Source organism: Eretmochelys imbricata, chromosome 12 (assembly GCF_965152235.1).
Source record: "Eretmochelys imbricata isolate rEreImb1 chromosome 12, rEreImb1.hap1, whole genome shotgun sequence".
In the NCBI taxonomy this organism is placed as follows: Eukaryota; Metazoa; Chordata; order Testudines; family Cheloniidae; genus Eretmochelys; species Eretmochelys imbricata.
The window spans coordinates 38,098,528-38,122,347 of NC_135583.1; the positions used below are offsets into that span (position 1 = coordinate 38,098,528).

The 23,820-nt window shown below is 42.2% G+C and overlaps 1 protein-coding gene across 2 annotated transcripts; it reads right to left on the reverse strand.

The window, feature by feature from the left end:
- Positions 1-486: 486 nt before the first annotated feature.
- Positions 487-22,972, reverse strand: CA5A (carbonic anhydrase 5A). Of its 2 annotated transcripts, XM_077831010.1 has the most exons (8): positions 22,773-22,972; positions 19,348-19,545; positions 12,118-12,236; positions 9,458-9,553; positions 9,239-9,301; positions 7,170-7,325; positions 4,615-4,835; positions 487-3,519 (listed from the first exon to the last, which is right to left on the reverse strand). In XM_077831010.1, exons 1-7 carry the CDS (start codon positions 22,909-22,911, stop codon positions 4,656-4,658), a joined length of 951 nt encoding a protein of 316 aa, XP_077687136.1. In that variant the 5' UTR covers positions 22,912-22,972; the 3' UTR covers positions 487-3,519; positions 4,615-4,655. The 2 variants fall into 2 exon arrangements, with proteins under 2 accessions (XP_077687136.1, XP_077687135.1); XM_077831009.1 differs by having other exon boundaries at positions 487-4,835; positions 22,773-22,971.
- Positions 22,973-23,820: the final 848 nt, after the last annotated feature.

The window sequence follows — 23,820 nt, forward strand, 5'->3', positions numbered from 1 at the left end:
TGGGACCGACAAGTCTACACACCACTGCATATAAAGAACTGCAAAACACAAAATGTGAAGGTCAGGAAATTATGAGCTATAGCAATAATACTTAAGTATGTTCAGTGTTAACAAATATGCAATATTAAAAAAGGAACTTAGCTGACAGTTTCTTTAGGTGATATCTAATACTAACTGATGAATGAAATAGTAGAGTAAATGGATATTCAAAATGTACAGTCCTCCTTTCACACGGCTCAAGAGGACAATGAACCATTAAATATTCTTCAGTCAGTACTGCTTCTACACAGCCAAGTTCATTGTTTCAGAATTCCAATTACAATACAGTTCAGTAGTGTCTTTCACAGCTTCACAGATCACAAAATGTTTGACATCTGCTTACGCTCTACACATGATGAACCAGTTCATTGTTAGGGAGCAATTATTTTATTGAAAGAAGTTTTGCAGAACTGAAAAAAACCTTAGTTACACAAATACACACGCAGATTCTCTTGTACTATTTTATTGTGTATATATGCACTAGTTGAATATTTTCAAAAAATACAGCAGCTAAGAACTTCTTTATATCAGGTAACTAAGAATAAATGCATTTATCCCAGGAGAATAAAACAAGCCTAAAATATTCCATGTTACCAGATGATTCAATAAGTAAATAATAATTATGAGCATAGGATATACTCATACATATGTTAAAATACACAGTGCAATAACTGCCAAGAAAATAAGTACAGATAATGAGGAACATAAGGTTAAAAATGAAGGCTTTCAAACTTGACAGCAAATATGAATATTAAATAAGGAAAACCACTACAATGTTAGTTACATTATCAACACCTAGGATTACCAGGAAAAAAAAGGTCCCTTAACATGAATAATGAAATTCCAGTACTCTGGTAGCAAGCAGACTTTTGAGAGATCAATTTAATCTCCCATATAGGTATGCATTTCAAGGCAAGAAGAATTCTCTTCACCAAGACTTGAGGTCAAAAACAATGCAGCTCAAGTATAAGATAAGTTAATCACACACTGAATAGTGCTCTGAGAATTCTGGAATGTAGCAAATATTTTGTTGCAAATACAGTCATTCTAACATTATGAAGCCACCAAACAGCTAGGTTTTTATCAGAGTGATATTTAACTCACAATAATACTCCCTGTGCTGAGTTTGCCATGTTACTGCGCACAAGTTTGACAGTAAGACTGGACAGGTACTGCCCTGCAGTTACAATCCTCATTTCAGCCTTCCCTATCTTAATACCACTAACTCCAAGGTCATCTTTACCCTGCAGTAAGTTAGTGCCACAGAAGTCCCCTCTTCCACCAGTTCCCAGGGGTATAAGCTGCACATTTCCAAAAAATGCGGAAACTTTTAATTACAGCTGTATTAAATAACTAAAATGGTCATCATACAAGTCAGAACAGAATTATATATTCACACCCCTTTACACTGTGCCATCTAAAGTAAGTTAAGCCTTAAGATAACTATGTGGACATCTGTCAGACTTAATGCAGCCTTGCAAAGTCATCATGAAATGTAATTACACACTATTAGCTAACACATCAAATCATTTGCTTTTTACCATGATGCTGGAGAAATGAGGGGAAAGGCTGATGTCCCTCTTGCTGCTCCTGAAAGAACAACTCTTCCTGGGTGAACACAATTTTGCAAGGCTGATATAATCACCATACATGTAAAAAATAAAAGTCAAGCTTCTACTAATTGTATGAACATGGGACAATTTACCCTGTAATTTAAATATATATTCTTTCTTTGCCACAGACACACAAAACCATATGAACATGTAAACACAGATGCAGACACAAGTAGTTGTGAAACTGTAACAGAAAAATCCCTGTAAAAAACTTGTTTATTGTGCTAAGAAAATATAACAAGAGTCTTTAATATTGAAATCTGCTTCCAGATATTTTACCCTCATCAGAGCATAGACTATCTAACTGAAATGTACCCCCTGACTGCAGCTTATCATCTGCATAGCTGGCATGTGTGCACGTTTACGATAGACCCCGAAGAACAAAATGTATTTTGCATCTATGTATATTATGAAAGCTGTATCAACTAGTGAAATAATCTTTGCAAATCAAAAGAGAACAAGAACTTGCTAATAACTCATCAAGAAAGCTAAAATGCTTAAATCCTGGGTATGAAATTATCTAAAACCTGCAAAATCCATTCCACTGCCAGTGACTTAAAAAAAAAAAATTTAAACCAGTAACTAGTCAGAAAAGTAACTTAGAGAGGCGATTGTGGAGTTCTGACTTATTTCAAACTAATATTCACTCCGTTTTTCTACCAGAAGTAACCATTTTACAATCACTTCTCTCCATTATACCCATGTGAATATTTTAGATTAATTTAAGATACATTCAAATAAGATAAATTCATGGAGGTTAGGTCCATCAATGGCTGTTAGCCTGGATGGGCAGGGATGGTGTCCCCAGCCTCTGTTTGCCAGAAGCTGGGAATGGGAGACAGGGAATGGATCATTTGAGGTTACCTATTCTGTTCATTCCCTCTGGGGCACCTGGCATTGGCCACTGCCAGATGACAGGCTACTGGGCTAGATGGACCTTTAGTCTGACCCAGTATGGCCGATCTTATGTTCTTAAGATTTATTTACTTATAGAATCCTAGTCATCATTAGCCTTTAAATGTAAAGGCAGCAGCATTAAGATTACAGAATACCGTAGTTGGCAATTTTTAACAGTTTAAATATCACTCCCTTACTGGGAGAGTGGCCGTGATCAGGGAAGGCATAAAAGATACCTTTAAATGACTGATTCAAAGTTACTGTCATCTTCAATGTGGTTCCACTCTGAAAAGTAGTTGTAGGAATGGCATTGCTGAGCTTCATGATCACTTTCAATGAATCCAGGCCAAGCATGCTCAGTTTAAAGAGCAAAATGATGCTTTTCCTAGCTTGTTTGCACTGTTGTTCTAGCAGTGTTGGTCCTAGGACACGAGAGAGACAAGGTGGATGAGGGAATATCTTTTATTGGACCAACTTCTGTTAGTCAAAGAGACACGCTTTCAAGCTACACTCTGAGTACCTTTCCCAGACCTGACGAGCAGTTCTCGTAGCTCGAAAGTGTGTTTCTCTCACCAACAGAAGCCGGTCCAATAAAAGATATTACCTCATCCACCTTGTCTCACTTTTCCTAGCTGTGAATGCAGCAAACTTCACCTCGTCTCCAAGAGTCACACTGGGATCTTTCATTCTCACGCATAATCATGCATATAAGTTGTTCTACAGACCAAATTATGGCATCAGTTACTCCTTTCAGCCCCATAATATTTAGATGATGCCCTCAGTGACATCTGTGCCAGCCACTGTTTTCAGTTACAGGTAACTGAAAGTTAATAAACCATGCTGTTGATGATGCACAAGAAGGAATGGAATCCAGCTCAATCCCACCAAGCTGTGGGGGCTCTGAAGGGCTAACAGATGTGAAAACGCTTCAGTGCGCAGATCGGATCTGACTACACACAGGACAGCAGATCTAGGAAACGAGAAGAGCCATTTACACACACTTGCATTTTAGAATAGACCCACACTTTAAGGCAGATGGGGAAATTTTATTCTCAAGACAAAAAGGCAATCAGCTAGAGGCAGGGTTAATGAAGGAAGCAAGGACAACACTAAGGCACTCAAATTAACTAGGCAAAAGCCCACACTCAAAATAAACAGAGCCTCCCACCCCTCCACCCCACCCCAAAGTGTTTTCGAATCAAATATGCAAACCTGAAACTCTGTCATAAGGCTCAAAATTTAGCATTGAAGGGCTAATGTACTGATCTCACTCACACCGAGTGACCTCAGTTATTGGAGTCTTTCCCATTTACTAGCTAAGGTCAAGATTTCTCATTTGTTTTCCAAAATGACTTAAACAAATCTACTCCATATAACTTCTAAGGTCTAAAGACAGACTTAGTTTCCATCAGAAATAAAGTGTTATCCATTTGTACACAAATTTCACCCACATGATGGACATTAAACAAAGTAAAATATACAAAGTAAGTGAAACATGATGAATACAGAGAAAACTATGGCTAGCAGAGGTAGATAAAAAAAGGCCATCTGGACCATACTTTAGGATCAGCACCACATTACTCAAGAAACTGTTTTCAATCTTTACAAAGTGTATCCATTTTCTTTTTGCCTATAGAACGAGGTTTTCCCCTCCTCCCACAAAGTAATCCTACAATGGACATGATCGGTTATCTATGAGAGACTTCTTTTTGTGCCCCCAGTCTGCTAGTGTTGCTCTGTTGGGGTTATTAGTTTGAACAGAAGTCTTTAAGCAAAAGCATTTCATGAGATACAAACTAACCATGGCATGGGATAGGGTGGTGAAACCCCACTCCCTTATTTTGCTTTAAATTCTGAAAATAACCCAATACATGCTATGAGTTATTGCTACTTGCTTTAGAAGTTTGGTAAAAAATAAGTATGTACTGCTACAGAAAAGCTGACCCACTGAAGGTGAAATGCCAACCAGTAAATCTCAAATCCCTTCAATGACTGACCATGAAATTCTATAGCATATACACACACTACATACAGAATTTTTAAAAATAAAGTGTCTGTTACTAACTTTTAGATAGTGTAACATGTACTGTCTCTTTTTAGGCTACCCTATGGGCTACGTTGGTGGGCATGTTCGCTGGGTCTTGTTTCAATGTTCAATAGGTGGTGGTTTCGGAAGGATGAACGGACGGTCCGATTCATCAGCGGCTGAAGCGGGCGGAAGTTGTCTACCATCCTCTTTTCTTCCTGCCCAGCTGAGGTAAAGAGCAGCATTCGAAACTCCTCAAGCTGGGAATGAAAAATGGTGAATGAGTGACTTAGCAGTCAGAAGAACAACCGGAGTAAAAGGAATACAGGATCACTCAGCTTTGGAAACTATCAGAGCTCGCACTAAACTCAGGTACGGAGAGGTCTGGGCATTAACTTGCAGCATATCTTCACCACCTGCTGGTAAAGAACATGTTCTCAACTATATCAGTACAAGATATGAAATGCCAATCATCTGTCATCTTCAGGTGAACTACGTCTTTATTCACTTTTTATTTCTTGCCAATCACAAAACAGCAACGAGTCCTGTGTATTCCTGGGTTGGATATGCACCACCTTTATATAAATCTTTCTGTACTTCAGCCTTCTTAGATTACATCCTGCCTGCATCTTCTGTTCTCCTAATTCAGAAACACACATGTTGATGCATGGGAAACAGTAAGTCACATGTGTTGCTGCTAGCTCTCAAAACCCAGGCATCCAGCAGATGACGTTTTTAGTAGTTTCTTTAAGCCCATAAGGGAATTAGTGTCCTGTTCTCTGTCATAAAGGATGGGATTTTTAGGGAGCGAAAGGGAAGAGACAATACAGAAGAGTCTGAATTGAAAAAGGGAACACACTACACCTCAAATTAAAGTTTTTTTCTTTGCTCTGTTATACCTTTCTCTTCCTTTCAAGTCACTCTGTAACTCTTGCATTCCCCTTTGTGTAACATAGGGCCATATGCCCATGTATACTCCTATTCTTGACAATTTGGAATTTCTGAATTTATTGTTGGACATTAACTTCCCACGGAGTTTGTATTGGGAACTGACAGTCTTGCCATGTGTCATTGTAAAACCCTCAATAACTTGGTGAAAATGAATGAATTTGCCTTCAGTGCCTCCTAAACTAGGAGGAATTATCAGGTCAGATCACGTGTCATTCAAATGGCACATTTTCCCATTTTTCCTAGATCTGAAACAAATCACTTTAATTCAGAGTGGTAGCCGTGTTAGTCTGTATCAGCAGAAAGAACGAGGAGTATTTGTGGCACCTTACAGACGAACAAACTGTTACTCACACCTTCTTGTCAACTGTTTGAAATGGGTCATCCTGATTATCACTACAAAAGTTTTTTTTCTCCTGCTGATAATAGCTCATCTTAATCGATTGGTCTTGTTAAGAGTTGGCATGGCAACCCCCATTTTTTCATGTTCTCTGTGTGTGTAAAAATATATCTTCCTACTGTATGTTCCACTGCATGCATCTATCTGATGAAGAGGGCTTTAGCCCACAAAAGCTTATGCTCAAATAAATTTGTTAGTCTCTAAGGTGCCACAAGTACTCCTCGTTCTTTCTGCAAACACTTTAATGCCAAAATAATTTGGCCATTCTTGATGCATGTTTCCTTGGATGGGTGGAGAATACTGAAGAGTGCCAGCGAAAATTGTAATTTTAGCCTCTTGCTGCTCCTAATCTCTGTGCCTCTCCTGCCAGTTTGGAACTTCTCCACCTCTATTTCATGCCAAAGAGCAGTATTAAACTGGCAACTTGAGGCACTACATCTAACAGCAGCAGGTAATACACAGTGACAAGAACTGGATGAATGTTAGAGCACTAAGTATAAATATCAACCTAAAACTGCCAAGTTCCTATTTGAGGTGGCTTGTAAATAGTCCACTTGCGGGCACCCTTTTTTTTTTTTTCCCAAGACTGTCGCTCTAACCAACTATTAACAAAACAATCCCTCGAAGGGCATTAAAAAAAGCTGATAAGCTTTGAGCTCACTGCACTTTCAGCAGTCAGAAGAAACCAAAAAGCAATTAGGGACTCTCCCCTTTTTTTTTTTAAATATATCCTTGGAACCTTGCACAAGGGGAAGGGAAGCAAGGGTGTGTATCCCCAGTGCTCTGTAGAGGATTCTGGAAGTTTATAATACAAGTGCCTGGATTCCATGAGCATGTATAGGCAACGCTCACTGCCACAGGAAGACACTGAGGGCAAGAACTTAGCAAGACTCATAAAAGAATTAGACATTTCTCTGGATAGTTAACACTATCAAAAAATTTTGAAGAGCTATTAAACGTCATGCTTAAGCCAATTTCTTAGGTCAGGATGAGACCTCTTTATGGGGCAGATTATCCCACATCTGCTACTGTGAGGTTCTTATACCTTACTCTGAAGCATCTGATGCTGGTCCCTGTAAGAAAACAGGTTACTAGACTAGACAGACCTTGGGCCAGGTGGCAATCTCTATGTCCTCCGCCTTACTGGTAAGTAACTTCTCTTTCTGTGGAGTGTTTATTTCCCCCTCTATCCCAGCAGGCAATAAACCATCTTTATTAAAAAAGAAACTATTAGCATGATAAATACCTGATTTTGATCAACTTCTATTGGTGTCTTCTTAATAATCCAGGTGACAGATTCAGTAAGTGGTGGAGTGGTCAAAGATCCATCATAGGTCCAATAATCTGGGCATGATGGCACCAAACAGGAGGGGTCAAAGACATCAAACTCAACAATTGCGTCCTAGAATCCAAGAAAATTCATGTATTAAATATTTTAACTTCTGAAAAAAAACCTAGAGGATATATTTGAAAAATCTAAACAGTGATAAGATTAGGAACAATACAATTTGTTATTATTGATTAAATGCTGTCAATATTATTATTGAGCAACCATAAAAAAAAAGTTAAGCACTTAAGTCCACTTTCAAAAGTCCTGAGTGTGCTTTGACTTCAATCACAGGAGCAGAATGCTCAGTCTTTTGGAAATCAGGCCACTTACTTGGGAACCTAAAAATAAATACCTATTTTAAAAAATGTCGGCCCAAGATTATTTCAGTTTTATATGCTGAATGTGTATACACTCAGAATTGAGCATTCTGTAGAATGTTCTTTTCAATGCACTGGAAGTTCTCTCTGAGCACGCTTGGTCAACATTTATTTAGAGGGGCTTTCATGGCATAAAATATATATATAAATATTTTTTTTCTCTGGAGAAAATTCTCTCTTAGAGGGTCTATTACAGGAAGAGATGAGGAGAGATTAATAAGACTGACTTTTCAGCTTGGAAAAGAGATGCCTCAGGGGGCATACGATAGAGGTCTATAAAATCAAGACTGGTGTGGAGGAAGTACATAAGGAAATGTTATTTACTCCTTCTCATAACACAAGAACTGGGGTCACCAAATGAAATTAATAGACCGTAGGTTTAAAACAAACAAAAGGAAGTATTTCTTCCCACAATGCACAGTTAACCTGTGGAACTCCTTGCCAGAGGATGTCGTGAAAGCCAAGACTATAAGAGGGGTAAAAAAAGAACTAGCTAAATTAATGGAGGATAGGTCCATCGATGGCCGATGGCCATTAGCCAGGATGGGCAGGGATGGTGTCCCTAGCCTCTGTTTGCCAGAAGCTGGGAGTGGGCAACAGGGGATGGATCACTTGATGATTACCTGTTCTGTTCATTCCCTCTGGGGCACCTGGCATTCGCCACTGTCGGAAGACAGAATACTGGGCTAGATGGACCTTTGGTCTGACCCAGTATGGCCGTTCTTATGTTCTAAGAGTGATTGCAAGTCATTGGGTTGATATATTTTCAGTACTCTAGGAGGCAGGTCAGGCATGGGTCAACGTAGGCTCAGGTTCAAGGACATTTGCAAGAGGGACTGGAAAACTTTCACTGTTGACACTGTGAGCTGGAAAGGCACAGCTAGCAACATACTACACTGAATCACTGCACTATATCAGGGAATCAAAGAGGTCACTGATAAAATGCATAAACAGCACAGAGCCAAGAACCAAACCTTGCAGGACCCCACTGGAAACACACCCGCTTAATAAAATCACCCTTAATATCAGCTTCCTGACTGTGAAAGTAGGGGCTGCAGAGACTTCAAAGTTATGTTCAGATAAGAAATCCTGACTGTAGGCTTTGATTAACAAATGTACACAGGAGAAAAGTAATGGATACCAGAAAATCTAATATCACAGACAGTAACCACTGACTGTCTCTCTTTACAGCACTGAGTGATTCTCTGAAAAAATTGGCTTTTAGTTACCATGTGAACATTTTTTAGTAGTTTGGCTTTGTATCAGAGGTCCTCAGCCTTCAGGTAAGGAAAATACTAAGCATGTGTCATGCCCCTCTGGAAAGATACAGTCTACATGCTTTTCTTGATTCAGGCAGATTAGAAAGCGATCACATAAAATCTGAAAGGTTAGTGATTTTCTCTACTTGAATCCAACAACTTTCCCTGTAGTTTCAAAATGCCCTAACCTCAGTCCAGTCCCCAACCCACACACATCAATGACAGTAATAAAGAGTTTATTAATGCCTTGATACTATCAAAATATTCTGTATGTTGATAAACTCACTAACAATAAGGATAGTGAGATGCAGTGGAATATTTAAACATTTAATTTAAAAATATGTATTACCTTGTGTTTAACTGCTGGTAATGCATCTACTAACTTCTGTAGTCCTGCATGATGAGATCCCAGCTGCATTACACAGATATAAATGTGTAAGTCATCAAGAACACATTACAGAAATACCCACCACAAGAAGTTTAATAAAAAAAAGTATATATATTTATCTGTTTTAATTTTTTAAAATTATATATAAAATGCATCACTACAGATGCAGTAACAATTTACCTTCAAAAATACTCCTATGACAACCAAACCATTATTCTCCATGATAGCTTCTTCAAAGCTTGTGGACTTGACAGGATTCCAGTGTACTAAATGTAGCTGAAATACAAGTGAATGACAATTTCACACACATACACCAGACAGACAAACAGAATCAAAACAAATGCAGTTTGTCCTGGTCTTTGTCCTACATTTGACCCTTGACAATTTGAGATGTATAGAAGCTACCTTAAAAATCAAAAGCCACACAATGGGAAACAAAAAATATACTTGAAACTAGTATTTGTTTCTTTAGCTGCTTTTTTTTAAAAAAAGAACTAACCTCAGCCCCATACTTTGCATTTCACAGAAGACTGATTTGGTTTGTGGGTGACAGATTACAAGACTGTTATTCAAAGGTGCAGAAGGAAGTTAGCTGCATTAGGCACCCAGCTCCCCTTTGTGCCTTTAAAAATCAAATGGAAAATTTCTCTCATTATAAGAAAGAGATGAGAGATATAGAACAGACAGCTCTCCTAAGGTTAAATCCACCTCAGCCGAAGAGCTAGCCCAGCACAAGACCTATCTGCACAACTTTAAAGTGCCACGTAAGCCTTCTCAATAAGGAACTTAAGTCTTGTGCTAACTCTCTACATGGAGGTTAATTTGACATCTTATTCATAGTCTAGTTTTTAATAAATCTCAAATTACCAAACAAATAAGCAGACCCCACTATGGCATCATCAACTGGGGGGGGAAGAAAGAGGAGGAAAGAACCATTTTCAAGTCCATCTCCATTTTCGTTGAATAAAAAGAAAATTATTTTCACATAAGTCACACTTTCCTCTCTGAGCCCAATGGGTATTTTCTCCCCTAGTCCCACCTCCTTTATTCACTGCTCTCTAATCTTAAATTTCAGAGTAGCAGCCGTGTTAGCCTGTATTCGCAAAAAGAAAAGGAGAACTTGTGGCATCTTAGAGACTAACCAATTTATTTGAGCATAAGCTTTCGTGAGCTACAGCTCACTTCATCGGATTGTAGCTCACGAAAGCTCATGCTCAAATAAATTGGTTAGTCTCTAAGGTGCCACAAGTCCTCCTGTTCTAATCTTAAGGCTTGTCTAGACTAGAAAGTAGTACTGCTTGAACTACGCTGATATAGTTAAAACATCTCCCCTCCCACATGGTGGATCCAGTTATACTAGTATAAGAATGGCGCTTACACCAGTTTGTAGGCTGCTGGCCTGTTCACTCAGCCCAGGAACGACTGACACCATGCCCAGAGGCTGGTTCAGGCCCTTCCGAACAAGAACATTCAATACAATTATCCCTTCCCCACTAACCCATGATCTCCTGAAGGATCCTTACTACTCCCTGTGACGCTCTGTACCTCTGGGGAACACCCTACACCCACATGTTCATCTTTATAAAATGATTGTGTGGTATCCAATGGAAAGTTTGTCATGTTGGGTGTCTTCGGAAGGCTCATAATGCACTGAGCATGGTTGTTAAATTATTGTTACAGTTATGTTATAATTTAATGTATTTAGTTATGAGGCTGAAAATGTATCCTCAAGGCTTAAAGCGACTGAACCACTGATCAAAGGGGAGAACCTGGCTGAAGAGCAGCTAGCCAGCCTGTGGTGAGAAGCATCTAAGTTTGTAAGGACATTGAAAGTGTTAAGATCAGCTTAGAATGCTTTTATTTCATTTGACCAAATCTGACTTGTTATGCTTTGACCTATAATCACTTAAATCTACCTTTATAGTTAATAAATCGGTTTGTTTATTCTACCTCAAGCAGTGCATTTGGTTTGCAGTGTGTCAGAGACTCCTCCTACATATCAATTTCTTTGTTAAATTGATGAACTTATATACACTTGCAGTGTCCAGTGGGCATAATTGGACACTGCAGGATGGAGGTTCCTAGGGTTGTTTCTGGGACTGGAGATATTGGCTAGTGTCATTCGCTTGCAAGTAGCTGGGAGCAGCTTACATGCCAGATGAATCCGTGACTTCCGTGACCTCCATGACAAATTTGCAGCCTTAGTTATAGTTTACTCCAGTCTGAGAAGCAAAATAAGCTCTACCAGTGTAAAGCACCCTTACACAAGTATAACTACATCCACAACAGAGTTCATAACAGTATAACCGTCGGTTCAAAAATATCATCCTCAACCATCATAGTTAAATCGGTATAGCTTTTCTAGTGTAGACCAGGTCTTCATCTATCCCCTCTATTTTCTCTTCTACCCTTTCCCCTAAATGAGAGTAACACAATTTGGGCAGAGACACAGTCCTGCCATCCAAAGCAGCATGGACAGTAACAGCAGTGACATTTTGTTGCATGCCAAGCACTCATTCTGTGGCTTTCATTGTCTGCATTCAAAGAGTGCCATGTACCAGAAAAAAAGTGTTACTGGAATTTTCATTCAAGTAGCCAACAACCAATTTTAGGACCACGTGCTTTTCTGGAATGTATGGCAGCTCTCAGCTTATTAATGGGACAATGGCTGAACTTTGCTGCTAACTAGGACGGACAGTTACTGGTAAGCAGCAGTTCTGTACATTGACCACAGCTCAGTACTAGCTTTCTAGGCAGGATTAGGGCTGGAATCACTGAGTTCCAGCCTCCTCCTTGTGCAAATATCAGATAGGAGTACTGTTCAGCATTCCTCCCCGTACCTCGGCTGGGAAGACTTTGCTGTCAACCATGTGCTCTGAACCCCATTCATTTATGGCTCCCCAGTGAAAGTGGAACTGCTTTAGCCTGTAATGATTTTCCAAGGGTCCTCCCATAATTACTAAAAAAGAAAAAGAAAAAACAGAAAAACAGTTACATTTAGCTGATAACTGATTTAGAACTGCCTCTGTGACATGTGAAAATAATACAGCTTTCTTCTCTCCTTGCATTGTATTTACCCAGGAAAGCTCAGATGCAGCAACTGCTTTACAGTGATGTTTTCCCCTTGGTTAATTTTACAGCTCAGTTCGCTAAAGCATCTAAACAAAATTGCTTGGGGCAAGTGTGAGACTTTAATTAGCCCACAGATGAACTCAAGCTAAAGTTAATTTATGACCTCCCATTTTATATAGTAAACAAAGCTTCCTCACCCAACTCCCTGCAAGGGAAAGAATCTTTACAAGTTCAACCAGGATTTGTCTGGCAGAGTCATGGTGGCTATACAGAACACCTTCTTTGAGCAGGTGCATCAGAAGTGGTTCACTGGGTTTTCACTGAATATTTACAACATCAGGATTGAAAGACAAAAATAGTCTCTCCATCTATGACATGATCAGTGAAACCTGGAATTGTAGGAGATACTGGAATTTCTCAGGTGACAATACAAACCATGAATATCCTCCAAATTCTTATTCTTGTACCAATACAATTAGTACATTTTGACAAACATATAATTTTAAATCTTTTTTAAATTTTACAGAAGTTTAGAAAACGTGACTCTGCAAGAACTGTGATAGACACACAATTTTAGAGTATCAGTCCAATATTAAACTATTTCCAAAATGCCTGTAAATATGCTGATATTTTGTATGTTGAAAACAATTTGGGTGATGATCAGGAAGAATCGAAACACTGTCTGCATATGTGCAAAAATCCAAAGCTTGTTGAAGTTAGACTGTATTATTTACAAGTGATATTTTGAATTGGCCTAGGTCACAATTGAATGTAATTCTTCTTAGCCTCATATTTATTAAATTATTAAAATAGCAACTCAGAATTTAGTTTAAGTAGGCGATAGACTTTTTGTAATTGGTATACTCACCAAAACTCAAATTATGTATCTGGTTTTGAATTAACTCCTGATGTTTACCTTTTTTCCTGGTGGGAATGATTCACTGGGTCACTCCAGATTAAAACACAGGATCCTCCTGATTCTAAATCCCTTTTTGCTAGTCACTAGATCATAGCACCTTCTAAATTACTGGTACCAATTACATCTAAAGGACTATTAACTAACATCATTATGTGCTTTACAAACTGATTTACTGATGTTAAATACATAGTACATAATTACTATTTTATATCAAACCACTATATGGATTAATTAATCCTAACCTCACTCTTGGAAGGAGGGGAATTAATTCTTTCCAGAGGAGGAGAAAACTAAGGTAGAGGGATTAAAGCCCAAATTTTCAGAAGTGACCAATGACTTTGGCTGCCCAATTTGTAAAACCTTGGGCTTGCTTTAAGCGAGCACCACAATGCCATATCATCCACTGACCTCAGTTGGAGTCATGAAAGTATAGCATTTTTGAGAATTTTAGGCAAGTCACTAAAGACAGAGCAGCTGAGCGTCAGAACTTGGATTAGAACTCAGCCATTCTTGGATTTTAGTTCCATGTCCAGTCCACTAGACAATGTTGCTTTTCCAGCCATAGTTAAACCAGCCCAACATCTTGGCCTTGGCCTTCCAGAGTAGGTGTACTCATTTTTCAGAGCAAAATGCAAGACTCCCCCAGCAACCTTTCTATACGCAGGGGGAAGCAACTCTAGAGGTCAGAGTACAGACCAGGAGTCACATGACTCATTTGTGCCAAAGACTGACTATATGACCACTGGCAAGTCACTTGTCCTCTCTGCTGCTCAGTTTCTTCATGTGCATGCTAACACTTGCTCACCTTTATACACCACTAGGATCGGGGGGAATAAAAGGACTATGGTCTTGATTCTCCAGCATGGAAGCCAATGGGAATTTTGTCACTGACTTCAATGGTAGCAGGATCAGACCCTATATAATACAAGGGTGTCATTACTAACAGAGATAGTGATTTGTTCACCTCCTGGCTAAAGGAAAGACACTTGAAAACAGCTGATGGAGCCATGTCTTTTTAAGAAGAATTTCATGCATTTACCTCAAACTTCCACTCACACTGTAAAATCCTAATTATTTGTTAAAGGAGCAGTATACCACCAAGATGTACAACTTGACATTTAACTCATCCAACACCCCAAGGCTAGTTATCTCAGCTATTTCTTGGCATCAGTGAAAAACTGAACATTAGTTTTAAAATACATTAAAGCTTTTTCTCTTCATTTTTTAAAGAGGTTCAGAGGAGACAGTAAAGCACAGTAAGTATAATGAGAGAGCACTGGGGGGGAGGGAATTAAGACCCCACTCCTATAATGACCTCCACACCTGATCCTATTTGTTCATGTGCATCCGTGAGTACTTAGACTCATGCGAATAGCCCCATTCACCTACACAGGTTTACCCACGTGAATGAAGTTACTCACAAGCATGTCTATTTGCAAAATCAGACCCTTATGATGGACATGATAGATAAAGATAATAAACAGGGTTTACAATCCCTTTCCAGTCATTGACACTTTTTGGTTTTTCATGGCCTACAACAATGCTGATTGGTTTCACAACACCACACTTTAAAGGGACTCCCTCTTTTTTTCTAAAGCAGCAGCAGCTTGTCTGAAACTTTTTTTTTTAAACCTAGAAAGACAAGGTGGATGAGATAATATCTTTTACTAGACCAACTTCTGTTGGTGAGAGAGACAAATTTTCAAGCTCAGACAGAGCTGTTCTTTAAACTGACAGGTTTCAGAGTAGCAGCCGTGTTAGTCTGTATCTGCAAAAAGAAAAGGAGTACTTGTGGCACCTTAGAGACTCACAAATTTATTTGAGCATAAGCTTTCATGAGCTACAGCTCACTTCATCGGATGCATTCAGTGGAAAATACAGTGGAGAGATGTATATACATAGAGAACATGAAACAATGGGTGTTACCATACACACTGTAACGAGAGTGATCACTTAAGGTGAGCTATTACCAGCAGGAGAGCAAATACTCACCAGCAGCCACACACCACACAACAGAACCATTAACCCAGGAACCCATCCTTACAACAAAGCCCGTTGCCAACCGTGTCCACATATCTATTCAGGGGACACCATCATAGAGCCTAATCACATCAGTCACACTATCAGAGGCTCGTTCACCTGCACATCTACCTATGTGATATATGCCTCATGTGCCAGCAATGTCCCTCTGCCATGTACATTGGCCAAACTGGACAGTCTCTACGTAAAAGAATAAATGGACACAAATCAGACGTCAAGAATTAGAACATTCAAAAACCAGTCGGAGAAACGTCAATCTCTTTGGTCACTCAATTACAGACCTAAAAGTTGCAATTCTTCAACAAAAAAACTTCAAAAACAGACTCCAAGGAGAGACTGCTGAATTGGAATTAATTTGCAAACTGGATACAATTAACTTAGGCTGGAATAGAGACTGGGAGTGGGTGGGTGATTACACAAAGTAAAATATTTCCCCTTGTTTATTCCCCTCCCACCCCCCACTGTTCCTCAGATGTTCTTGTCAACTGCTGGAAATGGCCCACCTTGATTATCACTACAAAAGCCCCCCCCCCCCCCCCCGATGGTAATAGCTCACCTTAAGTGATCACTCTCGTTACAGTGTGTACGGTAACACCCACTGTTTCATCTTCTCTGTGTATATAAATCTCCCCACTGTATTTTCCACTGAATGCATCCGATGAAGTGAGCTGTAGCTCACGAAAGCTTATGCTCAAATAACTTTGCTAGTCTCTAAGGTGCCACAAGTACTCCTTTTCTTTCTTTAAACTGAGTAATGTTACAAGTCCATTTCCATCCAATAGATGGCAGTGGTGCATATAAATAACCAGTACATTACATACCTTTCCCACACTCTCTCCCCCCCCAACCCCTCGAATTCTCTTCATTCTCCTGTTCTGCTTGTCTATAGCACCCAATGGCAGAGCTAGTCTCCTCTTTTGCAAGAGGCATGTTTTTGTCTAAGGTCAGGAATTCAGCATTTCTGTTTACCTTGGATATGCCCTTCTCTTTTCATCATTTTTTACTTTTCTTCAACATTTTCAATCTTATTTTTCAACTCCATTGCATTTGTATCCATGTTGCTTTCACCTCTCTCTCTCTATTGCAGCTGAATGATAGAAGCTGGGAGGAAGACAAAGCAAAAAGAGAAACCAAAGATAGAGGAAGAATAAGAGAGTGAAAAGCAGACTGTGGGGGAAAGAGGGAGAGAAGTTTAGAAAGTTGAAAGGTATATAAAAGAAAATCTGCCCAACTAAAAGCAGAACAGGTTAGAGTTTTCGTGCACTAAGTACAATACAATAGGATGGATAATGAACTTGTGCTGCATCTAAATAGTGCAATTATCCTAGACTGCTCCACTGTAACTAGAACACTAATAGAATTACACACTACACTGTAAAAACATGAACGTGCTACAGTGTGATTTCCTTGTTCAATGTAGACCTGGATGATGGATTAATATACAACAATATTACATTTGTGAAATAGTGACACGGGTTGTTATAACTTCAAAGAGGAACCTGGAAAGACACAGGGGTTTCAGAAATGGTGTACAGAAGTTGTAGCAAATGAGGTCTACACACGAAGTAGTTACATGACAGGCATTGCAATTTGGCCTGTAGGAGATGTTTTAGTATGCACAATCAGTTTGGGAGCGACTTTAGGATCTTCTGTTCCCAAAGACAGAAAAAAGGGAGTGATTGTCATCAAATGACATGAGGTGTTAACACTTGCAAATCTCTGCTAATAGCAACAGAAGTGCAATGCACAAATGTTTATGACAATAAGGAGGGGCAGACAGGTGCTTGACACTCAATTTTGAGGGGAAATGATGGCTCAGAATGACTGGATAAATAGAATTCCCACACTTCCCGCCATCAGGAGATCTGTTTCTGTGCTTGTAATAAGTGAGAACAGGGACAGTCTCCACTTCAACATCTGAATCCCAACACTGCAAAAAAGCTTTCTGTAATACTATTAATTGGGCAAATGTTGAACTTGTAAATCTTCCTTTTCTTGTTAACCTGGGGAATCCAGCATTCAAAGAACCCACAATAACGAATCTTTTTTATAACATTGTTTTCTCAATCCCTCTCCAAACATCAGCCAAAAAAAGTGTTGGTATCATAGAAATAAGATATTTATGAATATAGCACTGGGACACCTTCCCCAGAGTTTTTCTGACAGAAGTATTAAAAGTGTGAACCTCCTTAGCTAGAGATGTTCACAAGCATTTTCCGCCTGCCCCACAAAAGAGTCAAGCCTTTCCTGCACTGGAGAAATACTCATCTCAGACCACCTGTCACTCTAATTGGGAAGGTCTGAACTCATCCAGCTCTAAATATTATCTTTCCACACTGACAATTTGGATAACTACAGTGAATCAAATGCTATCCAATATCTGTGACCAACTGCTACTACTTAACAGAAGTTATTAAATATTCTATTCATACCTAATTGTAATAGAAAACTGCACTAATATGCTTTTGTCAAGTAGATTTTAAGAGGATCAATGATCAAAAACCTTCAGTTTAGCAGTAATATCTTGAATTTAAACTCACTTGAATTTTCAGTCCAAATTTTAAAATGTATCTTGCAGAGATAAAGACAAATTGGAGGATTGGGCCAAAAGAAATCTGATGAGGTTCAATAAGGATAAGTGCAGGATCCTGCACTTAGAACGGAAGAACCCAATGCACAGCTACAGACTAGGGACCGAATGGCCAGGCAGCAGTTCTGCAGAAAAGGACCTAGGGGTGACAGTGGACGAGAAGCTGGATATGAATCAGCAGTGTGCCCTTGTTGCCAAGAAGGCCAATGGCATTTTGGGATGTATAAGTAGGGGCATACCGAGCAGATCGAGGGATGTGATCGCTCCCCTCTATTCGACATTGGTGAGGCCTCATCTGGAGTACTGTGTCCAGTTTTGGGCCCCACACTACAAGAAGCATGTGGATAAATTGGAGAGAGTCCAGCAAAGGGCAACAAAAATGATTAGGGGTCTGGAACACATGAGTTATGAGGAGAGGCTGAGGGAACTGGGATTGTTTAGTCTGCAGAAGAGAAGAATGAGGGGGGATTTGATAGCTGCTTTCAACTACCTGAGAGGTGGTTCCAGAGAGGATGGTTCTAGACTATTCTCAGTGGTAGAAGAGGACAGGACAAGGAGTAATGGTCTCAAGTTGCAGTGGGGGAGGTTTAGGTTGGATATTAGGAAAAACTTTTTCACTAGGAGGGTGGTGAAACACTGGAATGCGTTACCTAGGGAGGTGGTAGAATCTCCTTCCTTAGAAGTTTTTAAGGTCAGGCTTGACAAAGCCCTGGCTGGGATGATTTAATTGGGGATTGGTCCTGCTTTGAGCAGGGGGTTGGACTAGATGACCTCCTGAGGTCCCTTCCAACCCTGATATTCTATGATTCTATGATTTAGCTACTATCTATTGGTAGAGCTTGGAGATTTTTTTTAAAGCAACTTGATCACATGTATTTGCTTACCACATTATCAAATCAGCATTATTTATTTTCCTCAAGAGTTTACTCAGATTAAATAGTTCTAACAGAACAATGTACTCTTCAAAAAGGAACATGAACCTTGCTGGCTAATTATCTCAAATGCATTACTTTTATGTTAACACAAAGAGATAAACAGCCGAATTATTTCATTAATGTTTAATTCCAGAATTACAATTTTAAAATCAAGTACATTCATGCAAGCACTAGCTAAAAAAGACAATGAGATAAAATCAAAAGGAAGGACATAAAGGCTTGTGCAATAAGTGTAGAAGGTTTGCACAAGGCACAACTGAAGCCCTTAATACAGGGCAGAACCAATGCATTGTGATACTGATTACAATGAATCCTTGCTTAGAGAGAAGCTATTCCATAAAAAGGGGAGAAAAGGCACCTTCTTTAGAAGAGGGTTATACTCTAACTTGGTTTTCAGCCTTTGTTTTCTGATTCTTACTGAGAAAGAGAGACAGATCTTACAGTATGGCATGGACAGGATTTTTCAGCAGCAGACAGAAATAACACATTAACCTGATCTTGTTGCACTCCTTACCTGATTTGTCTGTGGAATCGTCAAATTCAACCTGGAATGAGTACCCATTATTCCAGATATAGAGACATGTGTCTGGGTCATAGTGGATTTTCAGGGGCTTCAGTTGAGGGTCGTAAACACTGTCTCTCCACTGGATGTTGATTGGAGACTGCCGAGTGCCCCCAGAAACTGAAAACTCGCTCTGCCAAAGCGGATGCACTAAAAGCAGAACCCAGAATCAGTCTCTAATGTGTTGTACAGAATTTATGACAGAATGTTAGATCTTTTTGGCAACAGAAAGTGCCTCAGAATAGCATTTTCAAAGGCTAGATTCACATCAGCTGGTCTATAAGAAAATAAAGAAAACAGTACATTCCCACTTGTATGACTCAGATTTACCCAGGGAAGTGTAGTAACTTGCTTCATAGCTGTATCTGTCACAATAATAAAGCTATTCAAAGCAATTTTGTTTTCTCTCATTTGTCAGGGATAAATTTTTCCTCAATTGTCAATAAATTTACATAGGTCTTCTGTTTCGCTACTTAACCTATATAGAGCTGTGTCATGCCACTTTATTTTTGCTGATGTGTAGGCGTGGCAGGATTCAATTTTAATTTGGAACTATCAATAAAATGTGGATTTCAGGGGACACACTGAAATCAACAACAATAACAACAAAAGTCAGTCAGTAACAATCAGCATACCTGCAGGGATCAGGTATCACCCCTATGCAGGGAGCCCTCTCTAGCCCTGCTGATACAGGAGTAAGTGAGCAGGTCCATGAAAGCAGAACTACAGAGCTATGCTGCCTCAGGGCTGGTAACACCCATTCCTTGCAGGAACAAGGTTTGGGGGAGGCTGTGTTTGGCCTGGCCCAGTGGAGCAGAGACCCCTGGTCAGGACTGCATGGAGGATGAGCCCCCAGTTGTGGGAGAGGCCATCCTGCTGCTGAACAGTTCCTGCCAGGGGATGGGTCCCACACTCCCAGCTGGTGGGTTAGCGAGTGAGCGGGGGCGGTGACACCCTATCCCTACAGGCACAAGGTGAGGGGAAGGCTGTGATCCTGGCCTGGTGAAGCATTGACTCCCCAGTCCAGAACTGCAAGGAGTAATCAGCGTCGTCATTGTCCCTGGGAGTGGGGAAGGCCACCCTGCTGCTGAATGCCTCAGTCCCCAGGCAGGAACCACTGAACAAAGGGGTGGCCCCATGGCCAGCGAATCCTCCTCCTTGCGGTCTTGGCCAGAGGTTTCTGCTATCCCCCGCACCTTGTGCCTGTATGGATCTTGTGTCACCAGGCCCAGGCAGAGAGCCCTCAGCAGGTCTGCAATCACCATCCACAAGTGTGGAGCCGACTCTAGGCAGGAACTCTTCAGCAGCAGGTTGACCTCCCCTGCAGCCACGACTTGTCATCCTCCTTACCGTCCTGCCCAGGGTCATTGCTCTGCCAGGCCAGGACTTCTGCAGCCTCCCCCACAATTCGTGTCTCAGTGTTTTGGGCCACTCCGCTGCACAGGGAGTCCCCTGCAGTCCCATGGTCAGCAATGCACTACCCCACAACTGTAAAAACAAAGTTAAAAATAGAAAAAAAAATTGAAAATTGAAAAAAATCATCACAATTAGAAAAAAAAATTGAATTCTGCCAAGCCTCCTTACATACCAGTATGACCAACTGATATCAGCTCAGCTCCAGAGGCAGCAGGTAAACTGCCAATTCAGAACAAGAATATTCTTTGGAGGGCTCCATAAAAACTGGGTCTTTTCCCATCACCCTCCTCTGTTTATGTGGCACATGGCTGGAAATGGATCCCTATTAAGTGCTTTTAAAGCACTTATTACAGCATCATCACTGATCTCACAAGGTGGAATAAAAAGGCAGATCTTTGTGCCTGCAAGGAGCCCCACTAACTGCCTAGGCAGATCAACTGGCAGGATAGGGACCTACGCATGTACTCAATTTCCAGAGAATCAGATTCAACTCATGTAAGGAAATGAGAATCAGGAGCCTGACAAAACCTGCCTGGATCTGGGAAGTTGCAGGTGCTAAATGACTGAAGGACAGTTGTTCTCATAGTCGGTGGATCCCTGGAGGTTCACCGACAAATTTCTGGTCATTTACCAATTGGTCTGAAAATTAACCATAAAAATCTTGGAGGTGAGATGGGCTCAGATACTTTATTTAAAAAAATTGTACAAATTTACCCGCCTTATTTTCTTTTATGTGAAAGGAAAGCTTAAATATTGTAACAGACCATTCATGTGACAGGTGACTACACTGTTTTCCCTCCAGCCCCTCAACAAGAACCTGGGCTCACTGAAGGTCACTGCTCCTGAGGAAGCTTGCAGCGCTGCAGCTCACTTATAGATCAGCCAGTCCCCAATCAGGACCTCACCTCTACAGCAGGGTGGGTTGGGACCCCTCAGAGGGTTGCGAGGTTATTACATGGGGGGGTCGCGAGCTGTCACCCTCCACCCCAAACCTTGCTTTGCCTCCAGCATTTATAATGGTGTTAAATATATTAAAAATATATGTTTTTAACTTATAACTCAGAGACTTGCTGTGTGAAAGGGGTCACCAGTAAAAAAGTCTGAGAACCCCAGCTCTAGAGGAAATGCACACATTTTTCTCCTATTATTGTTAACACTGTTTCTGGACACTGTAATCAGGAAAAAGAAAAGGAGGACCTGTGGCACCTTAGAGACTAACCAATTTATTTGAGCATAAGCTTTCGTGAGCTACGCAGCTCACTTCATCGGATGCTCAAATAAATTGGTTAGTCTCTAAGGTGCCACAAGTCCTCCTTTTCTTTTTGGGGATACAGACTAACAGGGCTGCTACTCTGAAACCTGTAATCGGGAAAGTGTAATTAACAAGCTGCTGTAAATCTCAGCCCCTTCTATGTAACTTTTGAAGAACAGTCAGTCTATCAAAAAACGTGGAACTTCAAACGTGAGTTTAAAATTAAACAGAGACAGAAAAAGTGGTGATGTTAAACCAGACCAATTCTGCAGGAGGAGAAGAATGTTGTTGACAAGGGGGCTGAGCCTGCGGCTGCATCAGCCCAGGATGTGATGGGGGAGCGAGAGACCTGCAGGAGGGAGGCTGAATGCCTCCACCCTGGGTGTCGGGCCGTGCCGAGTGCCCTGGAGACCCCCAGAGAGGGTGCAGGGTGCCCAGGGGAGGGGCCGGGGTGCAGGGGCTGCCCTGGGGCAGAGCGGTTCAGGGGGCCTGGAGGTTTCCAGGGGACAACAAGTGCTGGGTGCCCCCGCAAGCAGAGGCTGCGGCAGGATGCCGGGGGGTTACCGGGCAGCGGGTGCAGGGTGTCTCCGGGGGAGGCCCCGCGCACCATCCCGGGGAACGGGGGCCCCCGAGGAGGGACTATCCCGGGCCGAGGGGGGCCGGAGGGCTCTGGGGCGCATGGCCCGGGGGACCCGCGGGTCGGACTCACGGGCGTCGCGGAGGCGGTAGGAGGAGCAGGCGGCCAGGCTGCAGGGCCTCGCCCCGCGCGGCTCGGCGCAGGGGGCGGCGGGCGGGCGGAGGCGCTGGGCCGAGGCCGCCAGGGCCCTTCGCAGCAGCTGCAGCGGCATCTCCGCGGGGCCGACAGCGCCGCGTCCGCCCTGCGCCAATCCCGGCCCCGCCGCCGGCTCCCCGGGGCCGGGGCCTGGCCCTGCCTCCGCCGGGCCCGCCCTCCCCGGGCCTACGCGGCCGCCGGGCCCGCCCGCTCGGCGGGCGGCCAGAGCCGAGGGCGGGGGGCGGAGCTGGCAGCCCCGGGGCCCTGGGTGGGAGCTCGGCGCCCCTCTGGCCTTATCCCCTCTCTGCCTCCCCGCCTTGGCTTGTGCTGCCGGTAGATTGTCCGTCTGTCTGTCTGGCCTGGCCCGTGCACTCTCATTGTCTGTGCCCGGTCTATCTGGCCTTGTCCCGAAACCCTCCGTCTGTCTGTCCTCCCGTCTGTCCGTCCTGCCCCAAGACCCTCCGTCTGTCTGTCCACCCGTCTGTCTGTCCTGCCCCGAGACCCTCCGTCTGTCTGTCCTGCCCCGAGACCCTCCGTCTGTCTGTCGCCCTGTCTGTCCCCCCTGCCCCAGACCCTCTGTCTGTCTGTCCCCCCGTCTGTCCGTCCTGCGCGGAGACCCTCCGTCTGTCTGTCTGTCCCCCTGTCTGTCTGTCCTGCCCCAGACCCTCCGTCTGTCCGTCCCCCCGTATGTCTGTCCTGCCCTGAGACCCTCCGTCTGTCTGCCCCCCTGTCTGTCCCTCCTGCCCCTAGACCCTCCGTCTGTCTGTCCGTCCCCCCGTCTGTCTGTCCTGCCCCAGACCCTCCGTCTGTCCATCCTGCCCCTAGACCCTCCATCTGTCCGTCCCCCCGTATGTCTGTCCTGCCCTGAGACCCTCCGTCTGTCTGCCCCCCTGTCTGTCCGTCCTGCCCCTAGACCCTCCGTCTGTCTGTCCCCCCGTCTGTCTGTCTCTGTCCCCCCCTCTGTCTGGCCCTGCTGGTAGATTAT

What these genes read in the sequence shown, in the direction of transcription:
- CA5A (XM_077831010.1), bottom strand. Translation starts at nt 22,911, where the DNA reads ATGCCGCTGCAGCTGCTGCGAAGGGCCCTGGCGGCCTCGGCCCAGCGC. An exon ending in TCATAGGAGTATTTTTGAAG is followed by an intron (nt 9,302 to 9,457) that starts GTAAATTGTTAC and finishes TGTGTAATGCAG; the next exon opens with CTGGGATCTCATCATGCAGG. An exon ending in TAGAAGTTGATCAAAATCAG is followed by an intron (nt 4,836 to 7,169) that starts GTATTTATCATG and finishes TTTCATTCCCAG; the next exon opens with CTTGAGGAGTTTCGAATGCT.